This window comes from Rhinatrema bivittatum, chromosome 5, assembly GCF_901001135.1.
Source record: "Rhinatrema bivittatum chromosome 5, aRhiBiv1.1, whole genome shotgun sequence".
NCBI classification, from domain to species: domain Eukaryota; kingdom Metazoa; phylum Chordata; class Amphibia; order Gymnophiona; family Rhinatrematidae; genus Rhinatrema; species Rhinatrema bivittatum.
The window spans coordinates 111,326,843-111,342,798 of NC_042619.1; the positions used below are offsets into that span (position 1 = coordinate 111,326,843).

Consider the following 15,956-nt stretch of genomic DNA (forward strand, 5'->3'; position numbering starts at 1 on the left):
AAGGACTGTTTTACCTACAGAAATGACTTTGGAAATGACTCTTCCTGTGTCCAACTGCTGTCAACACCATTGGCTAGGATATCTGAGCACAAGTTTTGTTTCCCATGCTCAGGAAAAAAATGCAAGTGTGGCACTAGGACCACTAGATGGTGCAATGGTACTATGCACCACAAGATTCTATGTGTGCTTGGATGGACAAATGGTTGTGCTATGTGTTATGATATGGAATTTTTAGCTTCAGGATCAAGCAGAGTGTGTGGAGAAGTGTTCCAGTGCATGAATGGCAGTGTGGCTCAGTCCAATAGGGGAAGGTATTAGAGTAGTATAAAAGTAAGTGTTGCAAGTGTAGAAGGGGTTGGTCACTTAGTAATGAGTCTCAGAAGGATCCATGCCATCAGAGTGATTGGAGAGACAGCAAGTATCTCCTTCAGGTGTGCTATAGGTGCTGTAAGTGGAGTGCTCAAAGGAGTTGGGGTTTCCAGAGGCCCTAAAGTACTGACTGAAGAAAGTGAGGAGCTGAATTTTGGAGTCAGAGATGTGATGTTGGAATTCTACAGGATCCAAGGGATAGTGGTGCCTATGAGAAGTTCCAGTGGTGGCTGATGAAGGGATGAGTTGCCAGGGAGGAAAGTAGTATGCTGTGTGAGAACAGGATTGAGAAAAATACTTTATTGAAGAGACTCTACTGTGAAGTTATGGGATATAGAAATACTGGGGAAAGAAGTTGAGAAAAATCTTGTATATTAAGTTTGGTTCCACAGAGGTTCTTGGAGAATAAAGAAGAGTAATAGTACAAAATTTGAGGAAGTAGAATTGAGTGAATTGTGATTTTTTTGTGAGTGGATCAGTATGACCAGTGAAGTGACTATGGAACTGGACTGTGTTTTGGACATGATGGTTTTTTAACTTAGCTTTTTATTTTTTCTTAAATAAACTATTGATATTTGGAGCTTAATTGATTTCTGGATAGTAGATGTTTGAGATATTTTTTTTCTCTTCAGCCCAGTTTGGGCCTTGCAGGTGATCCTGCCCCACAGCTCATGGGACCTGGAGATTCTGAGAGTTTCCCCATTCTAGCAGAGCTGCTCCAATGGTCTCCAGAGCTGGGAAGGTGACCGCCAGGAGGAGGGGTTATACAAGTTTCTCCTTTTACCCCACCTCTTTCCTGGCCTGCTCCCAGCTCTCGCATGTTGGCTTGGAGAACTCATGCCACTACAGTTACTGTTTTGCTGCTTTACAGTTCCTTAAGATGCCACTGTTGGTACAGCATTTGCTGCTTTTTTGGTACATTGGGCTGTTCATACAACTATTGGTTCCTTTTGTCTCTCTCAATATGCCTTGAGAGTTGTAATGCTTCTGTGCTGTTTGTTATACCCATAATCTGTGCCTTGAGGATTTTGATGCCTCCATGCTGTTTGCGATCATCCATACTCTACTTCTTAGGGGATTGATGCCTCCATGCTATTTGTCATATAAGACAAGCTATGACTTGGAGATTTTGATGTCTTTGTGATGTTTGCAATATATTGCACTCTATACATTGGGTGTTTTGATACCTCCATGCTGTTTGTGTTACTCCACAATCTATTCCTTGGTGGGTTTGATGCCTCTGTGCTGTTTGTGATACCCCACATTTCATGCCTTGTGGGTTTTGATGCCAATCTGTCTTTCTGTCTCACTGATTACTGCAGTCTTTTCTTCTAATCTGTACCTACTGTCATCTTCAGAGACAGATTGCAGTGAACACCAGCCTAAGCCTTGTTTGTTTCTTCTCTGTCTCAGAGCTTGTGTGTATGTGTGTGTGCACAGTAACAGGCACAAATACACAATGTGTGAGAGACATTGTTGCACAGACTGAAAGTTACTGGGTGGGTGTAGTATTGTACTGTATAACTGTAGTGCACTACATAAGCATAGCCAGCCAGTAGATACTGTGTGTCACTACCAAGCATTCTAACTCTGTTTACTATGCAGTGCCACTCTTCTTGATGCATTGCTATCCACCTACTGTTTGTTTTTATAATCACCAGTACCACTGCTGCTCCTGCTGCTGCTCCAAGCTACTAGTTACCTTTGAGCTCTGCTTCAAAGTTCATTTCATTCCCTTATGGTACTTGCTGACTCTTGGTCTTGCCACGGAAATCCAATACTTTGCATATCTGCTGCACCACTCATGGACTTTTGGGCCCTTCATACCAGTCCTGGTACTGCTTTGTCCTTCTTGGTGTTTTGGACTTTTGATGCCATTCTTCTTCCTGCCTCAGCCCTTGCTGTAGATCTTGGAGCCTTTTTGCCACTCTTATTGCTGTATTGTTCTTATGTAACATTTGTGATTTTCATCAGAAGCACAACTGTTGCTGCTTCAAGCTACCTTCCCATAAAAACATAGAAACATGATGGCAGAAAAAAGACTATTACAACCTACCTAGTCTGCCTATCCATTGCTTTTGGTGCTTCCATCTCTGCTCCAACTGTTTTAGAGTTTTTTTCCAAATTACATTCCCTTAAGGTACTTGCCAACCCTTGGTCTTGCTGTGGTAATCCAATGCTTTATACAAATCTTACCCAGTTACTACTATTGGTTTCATGTCCTTTTGGGTTTTTTCTTCAAACTCCCTTCTCTTACAGTTTTTACTATTGTTCTTGTCTGATATTAGTAGCACCCAAAATCAGCACTATGCTCCTCCATTATTAGTGCTTCTCAGGTAATGGAGACAGTATTTCCAATAACTGATTCATAAGAAAAATCACAGAATATTTAACAGCTAGTGACTGAAGACAATTTGGGACCCCTAGTCAGTAACATTTTAATCTCCAGTGAGGAAATGGAGGGGACAGATGATATTGACAAGGTTGAGATTATACTATCGCATAGGAGAAGATCATCTCTAAGCCTGAACAGCAACCACTTACATTAATGATACCATAGATTAATGAAATAAGTCCTTCTCTACAGTTTCCACTGGCATCTCCCTCCTAGGACTTTGAACCAATTTGATTGATGCCCTTTGCCTCTCATTTACTATGTTCTTGCCACTGTGGGTATCTTCTTTGCATCTCTCACAGTGCTTTGGGTTCTTCATGCCACTCTTTCTTCTGCTTAGAACCTTCTATCACTGCCTTGGTTATTTTTTCTGCCACTTTTGGTTCTTTGTTCCTAATTTATGTTACCTTGAGCTATTCATGAAACACTTGGTGCTGCTTTGCCCCTCTCATCCTGTCTTTGCTGGGGGGCGGGGGGGAGGGGGGGTGTGAGTCATATCAATATTGTTGTGCCCTTTTTCCCTTCTTTGGAGCCTTGGAGTATTCTGACCATTCTTGCTGCCACTTTTTTCCTTTCTTGGTAATGTGGCAAACTCTTGCCACTGTTGGTGCCATTTTACCATATTCAATTCTTTGTATTATTCATGCCATTTGTGGTACTACATTGATATAGTCTTAGTGTGTTGGATGCCCTTCACTCTTCTGATGATGTTTACCTAAAGGTTTCATTAAAAAAAGATTAGAAACCCCCAATTTGGGAGCCAAATTTTTGTCTGCTCTCTGCTTTTAAAGTTAGCAAAAGGAAATTGAAGTTCAAGAAATATTTTCTCATTCAGTGTAAATACAATAGGTAAATTAGCAAAAACAATTTTAATACTTTTCAATTTAGTTCACTTTTCAAAGTTTACATTTTCTTAGAGCTCTGGAAAATATAATTATTCCCTTGCCTGCAAAAGGTTAACTTTGTGTCTTTTTCTTTATTACAAGCTTATACAGTATCAAGCAACAGTATTATTAGATAAGTAATTTTACCACTATTTTAATATAATTTCTTTAGCAATGACCATATACTAAAATATGATTCTTTTCTTTAAAATGCTTTTCTTTTTTTTTTTTTTTTTTAACATGGTTCTTACTACTGGAGCCCAGACAAGCAACTCAGATAAGTATCAAATGATTATGTTTTTCTCCTTTTCTCAGTCTATTCCCTAATGTAAACTGTATTATTTGAAAATGATGTCTTATCCTGTGTCATAAGTTATGTGAACGCTCATGGCTTCTCAAAGCTAGCAAGTGTTGGGTGCCTGCATCTTCTGAGTCTTCCATCCATAAGTCATTCATCTGGCTCTGTCCATCTTCTATATGCCTGCTATGCTAACTTAAGAAATCAATAAAGGAAGGCTGCTTACTCTTACTCATTCCTTCTTCTGCAAACTTGGTCAGTGAGTTCCTCATCCCTGGATTTCTTGCTGTGTTTGTGAATTCTAACTAATTCAAAATAAAATGAAGTGTTCCCTAACTATGGGCCTCATTTTCCAATATCGCATGCGATACCAAAAAGGGGTGTACCTTATGCTAATAAGCATGTGTATTGCAAATTGTGATATCAGCTATTGCAAGTTGCACTATTAGTCCAATTTGGGCTACATTGCCAGTATATTGTGTTTCATGACAGGCCTGTTTCAGTATGATGCAGGCTCAGAGGAGAGAGAGAGAGAGAGAGAGAGAGAGAGAGAGAGAGAGAGAGAGAGAGAGAGAGAGAGAGAGAGAGAGACTTACCATAGGGCCTCCTCCCTAGACAGGTATTTGTATCCCTATGGGAGGCCCACCTAGTAACTCAAGGTGAGGGTTAAGTATTAGTGTAGGGGGTTAGGGCCCACTTTTACATTCAACATGAGACGTACGAACAGAACAGTGGTCTCTTGTGAAGATTTGATGACCTACGGTGTGAGGAAACTCATTCCAAGATGAGATTTGTGCAATGTTCTCTCCACCTAGCTTGATGGACTCTCTACCTGGGTAACAACAAGCTAGGTGGAGAGACATTGCACAAATCTCATCTTGGAGTGAGTTTCCTCACTCCGAAGGCCAGCAAATCTTCACAAGAGACCACTGTTCTGTTGGTATGTCTCATGTTGAATGTGAAAGTGGGCCCTAACCCCCTACACTAATACTTAACCCTCACCTCGAGTTACTAGGTGGGCCTCCCATAGGGATACAAATACCTGTCTAGGGAGGCAGCACTATGGTAAGGTTCTGTCTCTCTCTCTCTCTCAGCCTGCATCATACTGAAACAGGCCTGTCAGGAAACATCATGAACCACGATAAACCTTTACCAGGCTGTAACACAAATGAAAGAGGTGTAGTTAGGAGCCATGCTAACAGTGCAGCTGTTTCGCGGCACACAATAAATCCTCCCTACTTTACATTTGCTAGGCCCCAACTCCACCCCCTGAATACAAAATTAAAAATTCAAAAGTCACGTTAACTGCTGTTAGCACGATTTGCGGAATTATCACACGCGGTAACTCCTTGGAAAATGAGGCCCTATGAGTGTCTGTGCAGCTGCCCATTTGCTATTTTCCTTTTCATTACAAGTTTATACCTTTGATTACTATTCTTTAGTATTCTAATTTGTCTCCAAAAAATTTGAAAGGAAGAATATGCATTTATTTTCCCTATGGGAACTGGTGCAAAGTCCACAGCAAAATGTACCCACAGACTTTGTAACTAGCTGCAGACATTTGGAAATTGTCCCCAGAATGTTCTTAGAGGAGTAAATATCTTCTACCAACCTGAAAGATTTCAAATTTTATATCAGACCTATAAGAACCAAAGTCTCTGTTCTGTAAAATTCCTGACCCATGTATATAGCTGAATACCTAGAGTTAGCTAGCCTGCAGCATTTTTACAAATATAAATTCAGATTGACTAGGGAATCTGTCCTACTCATCTGCATATATTTTTGCTATTCCCAATATTGTACAATAGAGGTCAATATGCACAATTATTGCTATTAGTTTGTGACAAACATCCATACCCTTAAGCAAGAAAACCTACATCTTCTTAGTCCAATAGAATCTATCACACAGTCTAGTCTGTTTTCATAAATAACACACCAACATTATGACCATAGCTTTCTTTGTGTGTGATTATTATTTAGAAAGTCAATGGATTGGACAAAACACAGCAAGTTACATATAATTACATTTTTAAAATTAACTTAACGAGGATGAATGATAACTTACTGCAATGAGCTGGTAAGAGTTATTCATCATGGCTATGAGCATGTTGAGCAGAACAACCAGAGAAATGACATTGTAGGTTCCAAACATGGTGGCACCAACAAATTCAGTGAACTCATGAGGTGCTTCTACATTGGTCACATATAGGTTGATGAGTCCAAATATAGACCAGAATAATGATTGCAATGTTTCAAATAATCTGAAATAAGAATAAAACTATGTGAAATAATCCAGCCATTAACACTGATAAGAAATTATACCCATCTGTACAATATTACAAATCAATGTACTTAACCAAGAGTGCATCTTACTTATTTTTTTGATATAGTCACTAATAGCTTTCATAGCTCAATTCAAAACTGTGAGTTACCCCTCCTCCCATACAAAAATCTTGCTTTTCATGAGGGTAATTTTCAAAGCCATTTCCCCTGGTAAAACAGTGTTTTACCAATAGACATGGACTTTTTGGAAATTATCCATCCATTATGCACATAAAAGTACGTGCATTGTGCCACTAAAAATGTATTTTTACCCACAGTAGGGTGAGACATGCTCTGTACCAGGGTTGGAAAGTAATTGCATATAGTCTTTTGAAAACATAAACATCTGTGCATATATTTAGTCAGGAAAATTACTTGTACAAAGCAACAAGTGCAAATGTGTTCATGTAATTTTCCATGGGCGGTTTTCAAAGTGAAAGCATGTGCTTATTTTCACGTTGAAAACATGGGCAAATTTTGCAGGTATAAAGTACCTATGGACTTTGCAGATATGTGCCCAGGCTGAAACTTATACAAACTAATTTTCTGAGAATTGCTCAGTGATAACACTCCTTTCTCCCCCAGCTTGGTCCTGCAAGATTGTTTCAGTATTATGTTCTGGGTTAAAATTCAGCATGGCCAGCAGATATGATATACAAAAATCAATTCAACAAAGCATTTGAAATTGCCCTCCCTCAATGCAGCTAATAGTGCTCAACACAACTCATGTACTTTTAGCTGCTTTAGAGGAGGTGCTTCCTGGGGCATATCTAAGGAGAAAAAAATTACATATAGACTGAATTTTCAACTCTTTGTGTGTTGTTTTCCATGCAAAGAATACCTGCACAAGGAGCAGGTGCAAATGTCCACAAGTACTCTTTATCCACAGTAGATTTCAAAGTAAAAGTGTGTGTGCACTTTCACTTTGAAGCTAAGTGTAAAATCTGTGGGTAAAATGTACCTGTAGACTTCATTTTAATGTGAACAGTCTGAGAATTGTTCCCATAATAAACAATGAAATCCAGTATAACAGGTTATGATGCAAAGCAAAGATTTCTAGGAATGCGCATTCATTTTAAAGAAATTGCACATCTGAATCCAAACAGGCCATTTTTTATTTGTTTCAAATGGAACAAACTGAAAATATTTGAAATTATTACCCGGGACCTCAGCAGGCCTCTCTGATCCCCCTTCCTGTGCAAAAGTACTATACTGTGAGGGTAAATATGAGTTAAAAGCTATGCAGCTTACGTTGAAAATGCATTGTTTTGTTTCTCACAATCGTATCCCTTTGCAGTTGTTCGTTTTTTCGGGTACCAGGCGTGTCATAATAAAAGTATAACTGGTTCAAGCCATTGGCAAATGCTAGCAGCACAAGGCAGTAGATGAATAGAAACTTCAAAATGTCTAGCAACATTCTTCCTAGCGATATCTGCAGAGGCCCCAAGTGAGAATTTGCAGTGAATAATAGGATCAGGCGCAGGGAACTGAAGATGTTGGCAATTGCAAAGACTGCCTCTGCCACCAGTGTGGGGTGCCACATGTCCCAGTCACTCCGCTTAAATTTTCCATGATACTGGAAACACAATAGAAAGAAAAGATTGTAATTTAATGTTTTCACCAGTCAAATAGTATGTTTAGTACTAAAACTGTGTCATGAAATTACCTATAGTCCTAATTTTGAGCCCTTTATGTACAAGGGAGAATGGTGTTGAAACTGGCAAGAAACAGGCATTATATGATGATTTTAACAAACATATTGCACTGTAGTTCACAAGAAATATACAAAACATAGAACCTCTTAATAAGATGTAAACTGAAAACAACCTTGTAACTTGGCAGCACTTTGCATTAGCCCCTGAAGCCCTTGATAACGGGACAAGAGATGTAGACCTGATTAGCATGGGCTGCAGAGGACCCAATGGGGGAGGAAGACAATAGGTTATCAACTCATTATAATCATCATCACCATCATCATTTTCTCATGATTTTCCAGGCAAGGGTTCAAATTGTCTTACATTAGAGAATGAGGTTATACAATAGGTATGGTGTTCAGGAGTACTAGAGTTTTAAGCAAATGAGAATACAACAAGGATGTAATTTATTTATTTATTTATTTAGGATTTTTATATACCGACATTCTCGATACAAATATCAAATCAAGTCGGTTTCCATAGAACAAAACTGTCGCGTCAAGTATGCAGTTCAGCAGGTAATAGAAAGTCAGGGCAAATAAAGATACAAAAAAAAAGACAATAGTGAAAAATATAATGAAGCACAAGAAGAGTACTAGGCAACTCAGTGCAATTAAAGATACAAAAAAAGATGATACATTTAATGGAGCAAGTACAGAGTATATTTGTGAGGTCTATGTTGTAGTAGTCTAAGTCAGGAGTTCCAGATTCCGGCTGTGGACCATAGGTTGCTAAAAATAGTGAGGTTTTCAGCTTCTTCCTGAAAATGAGAAGATCTGGGGTTTGACCGATGTCTAAAGGAAGAGAGGTCCAGAGGGTGGGGACTGACCTTGATAAGGTTATCTTCCTAGTGCTAGTAAAGTAGCATTTCCTTCAGGGCTGGTATTACTAGGCAGGCTTGAGGTAGTGAGTGCAGTGGGCCGGCAGGTGTGTATAGGATGATTTGGTTTGTGAGATAGGGTGGTGCTAGACAATTAAGTGCCATGAAGGCCAAGACCAGGGCTTCAAATATAGTACCGTGGGATTATTGAGAACCAGCGTAGGATATGTAAGAGTAGAGTGAGCCACTTAAATTTATAAATGTTTGTGCTGCTGAGTTTTGATGAGTTGCATGCATTGGATCTGCTTATTTGGCAGCCCAATATAGAGGGAGCTTCAGTAGTCCTGGTCGGAAATTATAAAGGTCTAGATCACTGTTGTGATGGTGGGACCATTAAGAAGGGACAGAAATGATACAGTTTGTGAGGTGGAATTGTTACAGATAGAATTTGGGATTCAATAGTGAATTGGGAGTCCAATATGAAGTCCAGTCTATGGATTTGAATGGATGTGGCTGTGGTCACTTTTTCCAAACCATAGTACCTCTGATTTTGTGGGGTTTAGTTATACTTTATTGTGATGTAGCAAGATTATTTTAAGGGAATTGTTTAGGTTGGTGATAGCATGGTCTGGGTCTGCATGTCATCTGCATAAGAGGGTTTAGAATGAAGCTCTCTGATTGGGGCAATATAGATGTAAAATAGAGTTTGATATAGGATGAATCCTGCTAGTACTCTGCATAGGAGGAAGAAAGGAAGAGATGAAGGATGCTTGTCTCAGGGAGACAGTCTGAGTGACTTTCTGAAGTAAGGATTTAAATCTAACCAATGCTAGAATTGTGAGTCCTAAATCCATTAGGCGTTTAATGCGTTATATTGTGTCGAACATAGCTGAGAGGTCAAGGGAAGGCAGATTATCCGTGCTCTCAGCAGAGTCATAGGGCATCAGGAAGACTAACTGATGCAGTTTTCTATGCTGTAGTGGGATCTGAAATAGAACTGAAAAGGGTCCAAGTGGTTAGTGACATGCAAAAGTTTTAATTGTAAAAGGAATGCCTTTTCTATGATTTTGCTGAGGAAAAGAAGTTTAGAGGCCTCTCTGTCACTTGCATCCCTATAAGTAACAAACCTGCTGCTTTGCCTGCCTGGCTCACTAACTCTGCTGCCTCCACTACCAACAAAGGATTACCTCCGGCTGTCTCCTGACTCTGCCTGACCCTTGGACTAGTGTCGTGCTGTTCCCCCTTCGGCTGCTGGCTCCGCCCCTTCATGACATCATAAGGGCACCGAAGGGGCCAAAGGCATGGACGCCGGGTCCCAGGCTAGAAAACCTGCTGCTTTGCCTGCCTGGCTCACTAATTCTGCTGCCTCCACTACCAACAGAGGCTTATTTCCACTGTCCTCCCATCTCTGCCTGACCCTTGGACTAGCATCGTGCTGTTCCCCCTTTGGCTTCTGGCTCCGCTCCTTGATGACATCATAAGGGCACCGAAGAGGTCATAAGCATGGACGCCATGTCCCAGAAATTGCATGACAAAGAGGCCTGCCCCTTTGTGCACTCCTTCGTGCTCCGATTCATGTATTGACTTTATCTAACTGTGTTCTTTTGTCTCCTCAACAGATTGCGATATTATTTGGACAATGATGTTGTCTGCCGAAAAGATTCCAACCTGAATGTACAATGGGGTTTACAGATCAGACTCAGTTCCAAACTATAAAACTGCAAAGAAATCAAGACTCACAAAAGCTAGATCTTGCTGTGAACGTATATTAACTCCAATTACTATAATGAATTATCAAAGATGTAACAATATATGTTTACTAACATTCTTTCTGATTAATATTCAGGCACTAACAAAAAAAACTGCTATTATTACTGACTTGTTGTTTGACCAAAAACCTGACTGTTTTGCTATCTCTGAGACCTGGCTGAAATCCCAGGTCTCAGTGATAGTGAACCAGTTATCAAACGACGTGTATACCACCCTCTCTGTCCCCAGAACGAAATGGAAAGGTGGCGGGCTTATGTTAATCGCAAAAAATGATTTAAAGTTAAAATTGATTCTTACTGACATCGATGAACCCTATGAAATTAGTATATTCGAATCCAGCTCCTTGCAAATATGTCTAATTTATTGCCCCCCCCCCCCCCCCCGGCTACTCGAGCACAACATTTCACCGTTAATTGAGTGTTTGACAACTTCATTAAATCCTGATAAGTTCTCAATCATCTTAGGGAACTTTAATATCCATATAGATGAAGAGCCATTATCCACTACCTGCTTTACATTTTTAGAATCCCTAGCTAGCTTAGGTTATCGGCACTTAATTCAGGGACCTACTCAGTGAGCTGGCCACACCCTAGATCTGGTCTTAATAAATCAAAATAAATTTAAAATGTACGATAGCTTGTTTCTGCCAGTACCTTGGTCTGACCATGTCCTGATTAAGTGTAAAGTTCACGGCTTAATGAACAATAACATATTAAGCCAGCCTGAACAATTGATTACATACCGTCCTAGATACAACACAGAAAATTTAACTCTTGAACTTGAAAAAAACTTTATAAATATAGATCAAACTGATTGCTTGAAAGCCACTACCTCATGGTTTGATATGCCTGAAGCAACCGTGGAACAAATTAATCCATTGAAATCAAAATTGTTAAAGAATAAGAGACAATCTCAACCATGGTACAACTGTAACAGCAAAAAAGCTAAAACGCTATTAAGAAAACTTGAAAAAAATTGGAGAAAAAACAAAAATACTCAGACATTAGGTGTATGCAGATCCCTGTTGAACAAATATAAAAATCTCATTAATGAAACTAATTACCATGTATTTGACAGCAATTAAACAACTGTTGAGTCACATGAAACTCGTCCTGAACATGGAAAAAACTGAGATCATATTATTGGACAGGAAACCAAAAGAGACTCCGAACAATACACTAAACATGCCAAATAACATCAAACTAACTCTGGCTGAGTCAGTAAGAGATTTAGGGATAACTATTGACTGTGGTTTAAACTTTAAGAAACACATCGTGACTAAATTGAGAGAAGGCTATTACAAATTGTTGATGTTAAGGCTGCTAAAACCTTTATTAGACCCCAATGATTTCCATTCGGTCCTACAAGCTCTTATATTTTCCTCACTGGACTACTGCAACTCATTACTATTAGGCCTTCCCAAACCACTCTACATCCTCTGCAAGTGTTACAAAACTCCACAGCTAGAGTTCTGACAAACTGTAAAAAATGAGACCATATTACACCGATATTGATACAACTATATTGGCTCCCGATTACTCAAAGAATATGGTACACAATTTGTTGAATCCTTCACAAGGTAATATATGGTCAGAAAACCGACTGGTTAAACTTCTCAATTCGACTACATACCCCGAGCAGGTCATTGAGGTCAGTGAACAAAGGCCTACTCCATATTCCCTCATTAAACACTGCACATCTGTTTTTGGTGCGTGAAAGAGTTGTATCCATTGCGGGTCCTAGCCTTTGGAATACCATGCCTGCAGAGTTAAGGCTAGAAACTGAGTTAAGGAAATTCTGAAAAGGCCTCAAAACTTGGCTCTTTGAGAGAGCCTATTTGGAAGATCAAAAAGAGGGTCTTTAACATCCAGAGCATCAAAATATTGTCTTGTTTTATATTTGGAATCCTGCTTGTAAACTGCGGTACGCAGCCTGTCAGTTGTTTAATGTAATTTTATATACTGTTTTATTAGTTGTTTTATGTTTGGTATTGTAAACCGTTGTGATGTACCCTCGAACGACGGTATATAAAACCTATTAAATAAATAAAATAAATTACTCCCTCTCCTATGCCCCTAAATGGTCAAATTGTCTCCCATGACCCATTTATCACTTGGGTGAACTGTTAAGAAAAAGAAGAGCTAAACAAAGAAATTAAATTGCCACTTATCTTAGTTGCTATTTGCTGTTTCCACTCCAGGATGTTCTTAAATCTGAACTGATCTATAGTATTTGCAAAATGTTGTCAGTATGAAGCAGCAATCTTGTGTTACACAAAATCACTTCATAAAGTATTCTCCACCAGAGTAAAAATAGAATACAAGCAACCATACCCTAATTTCAAAATTAAAAATGCCCTTTGACATAAAACATGACAGCAAGGCATAGACAGAAATGGCACTGTTCAAAGGATCCTATTTGATTTACAGTCTTATGGCATGATTGCAGTAGTGTTTGTAAGTCTCCACCTAAACAACCACTTTGGTGGATGATATAATCATCAGTGATTCATTTTGAGGTGTTTTGTTTGCTTTGCTTTTACAATTAATGCATTACAAATTGGTCAAAATCAATTTGTTGTATATTCATCATATATTTTCAAACATTTTGAAATATGTATTGGTGGAAGACCATTTCTGACTGTGACAAAGATTTTCACAAAGGGGCCAATTCATACTATATATTTGACCACATGTAAGCCAAGGCTGGGTGCCAACTGGACCTTGGCCTACAACAAGAACAGGGTCCAGGCCCAGGCCTGATGGCAGGATCCAATATGAAAGCTTGGTTCTGACACCTGAGTCTCAGCCTAGGCCAGAGCATGGTCCAGACCTGACACCTGGACGTGGTTCAGAGGATAGATACTGATGTCTGGGTCAAGACGTAGGCCAGAGCCCATGCCCAGGCCTGATGCCAGTGTTATGGTTGTGGACCCTTGGACCAGGATGAGTGATGATGTAACCACTGAGGGATTGCCCCCAGAGGAACTCGCCTCCAGCAGGTGGAGCTGGTGAGGACAATCTGGCAGGAGCTTCACCTATACCAGACCTCATTCCCTGCAGGTTGAGCCCTTGGGTGCCGGGGCCGGCAGGACTTAGGTGCGGGTGCCTCGTAGAAGATGGTGAAGCTGAGGACGAAGACTGGGGCAGGGATCCGGGGCAGGGCAGGCAGCAAAGGTGCAAAACAGAGTCCAATCCAAAGATTCTGGGCAGGTATCAGGCAAGCAAGGACAAAGAACCAGGCCAAGGGTCAAGACGGGCAGCAGATGAACAGAGACGAGAAGGCAAGCCGAGGTCAATCCAGGAGATCAAGCTGAGGATGGGATCACAGGAACTGGAGGACGAGGAGAAGACCTGAGACAGGAACGAAGGCACGGGCAGGAAAGCAGGAGCAGGAACACCAGGACAGGACTCTGGAACACAAAGACTGGAGCAGAAGCAGGAACGATGCCAGGATCAGGATCAAGGCAGGAACAGGAAAGCAAAATTGCTTACCTGTAATAGGTGTTATCCCAGGACAACAGGATGTAGTCCTTACATATGGGTGACGTCACTGGACGGAGCCCTATCACAGAAAACTTTCTGTCAAAGTTTCTAGAAACTTTTGACTGGCACACTGAGCCCACTGAGCATGCCCAGCATGTCATGATCCCTTGAGCCACAGGGGTCTCCCTTCAGTCTCGTTTGTAGCAATAAGCGTTAGCAAAATTAAAATAATAAAATGTTTTGGACCCAACTCTGCATGGTGGTGAGTGGGTTTCATGAGGACTACATCCTGCTGTACTGGGATAACATCTATTACAGGTAAGCAATTTTGCTTTATCCCAGGGCAAGCAGGATGATAGTCCTCACATATGGGTGATTAGCAAGCTACAGGCTGAATCTTCATTGAATTGGACCAACTGTGTACAACTTGTGCAACAGGCACAACAAATGGCATACTGTTGGAAAAATGAAGCAGCCTGAAATCACAGCAGGTTGGATGTGGAAGGAGTTTATTTATTTATTTTATTTAAAAGTGTTTGTATACCGTCTTTACAAACAGTGTTTAATCAAAACGGTTTACATAACTAAATAAAAAAAACAAATGTAAATAAAGATTTAAATTTAAAAGAACATAAAGATTATCAAATTATAAAAGCTCAAAATTACAAAAATATATAATAAAAATAAAAATCTAAAACAATGAATAGTTTACATAAAAAATAAATCAATATATAATAATGTTGTGCCCTGTGTGATGGGGAAGTAGTTATGTTATTTAGTGTGTGATATATGGAAAGCAGATTGAAATAAATGTGTTTTTAGGGATTTTTTGAAGTGTTTGGAGTTGGATATGGATCTTAAAGAGTCTGGTAATGCGTTCCATAAGACTGGTCCAATGACAGAGAATGATCTTTTTCTGGTGATGTCAAGATGGGCCTGTCGTGGTGATGGGATGTCTCTAAGAGGTTGGGATTATACTTGAAATAAGTTCTTTAAGACAGATTGTCCAAAGGCTGAATCTTGTTGTCCTTCCTTGTCCAGGCAAAAATGAGTTGCAAAGGTATGAAGAGAGCTCCATGTTGTAGCCTTGCAGATGTCAGCAATTGGTACAGAATGACAGTGTGCTACTGAGGTTGCCATTGCTCTAACTGAGTGCACCTTTACTTGTCCCTGGAGAGAAAGGCCTGCTTTTTCATAGCAGAAGTCTGTACAATCTGCTAGCCAGTTAGAGAGTGTTTGTTTGCCCACTGCTTTACCCGGTTTGTTTTTATCAAAAGAAACAAAGAGCTGGGTAGAGTCCCTACAGACTTTAGTGCGTTCTAGATAATATGCTAGCATGCGTTTACAGTCTAAGGTGTGTAAAACTCTTTCATCTTGGTGCAAGTGAGGTCTTGGAAAGAAGGTGGGCAAATTTATAGACTGATTCAAGTGGAAGTCAGTAACTACCTTGGGAAGGAATTTAGGGTGAGTACGGAGTACCGCTCCGTCATGGAGGAACCTGGAATAGGGTGAGTATGTTACAAGTGCTTGTAACTCACTAACTCTTCTAGCAGATGTAATTGCTACTAGGAACAGAACTTTCCATGAAAGAAATTTAACATCGCATGAATCTATGGGCTCAAAAGGAGAATGCATGAGCCATGCTAGCACCACATTAAGGTCCCATTCTGTGACTGGTGGCCGCAAAGGAGGTTTAAGTTGAATTAAACCTATTGACAATGGGTTGCGCTGAAATTGGGGCATCCCCTACTTCCTTGTGGTAAGCTGAGATAGCACTCAGGTGTACCCTTACCAACGAAGTCTGTAGACCAGAGTCTGAAAGGTGCCAGAGATCGTCTAATAAAAATGATGTGGGGCAGGAAAAGGGATCAATACTTTTCTGCGTGCACCACATGGTGAATCTTTTCCACTTACAACAA

At 40.1% G+C, this 15,956-nt stretch overlaps 1 protein-coding gene across 1 annotated transcript in view; it reads right to left on the reverse strand.

Moving 5' to 3' along the window:
- The window catches only part of TRPC4 (transient receptor potential cation channel subfamily C member 4), a 544,275-nt gene that overhangs the window by 60,859 nt on the left and 467,460 nt on the right, over positions 1 to 15,956 (reverse strand). The window contains 3 exon segments of the mRNA XM_029602745.1: positions 6,012 to 6,207; positions 7,520 to 7,581; positions 7,584 to 7,844. Of these exon segments, the coding sequence (XP_029458605.1) occupies positions 6,012 to 6,207; positions 7,520 to 7,581; positions 7,584 to 7,844 (519 nt within the window).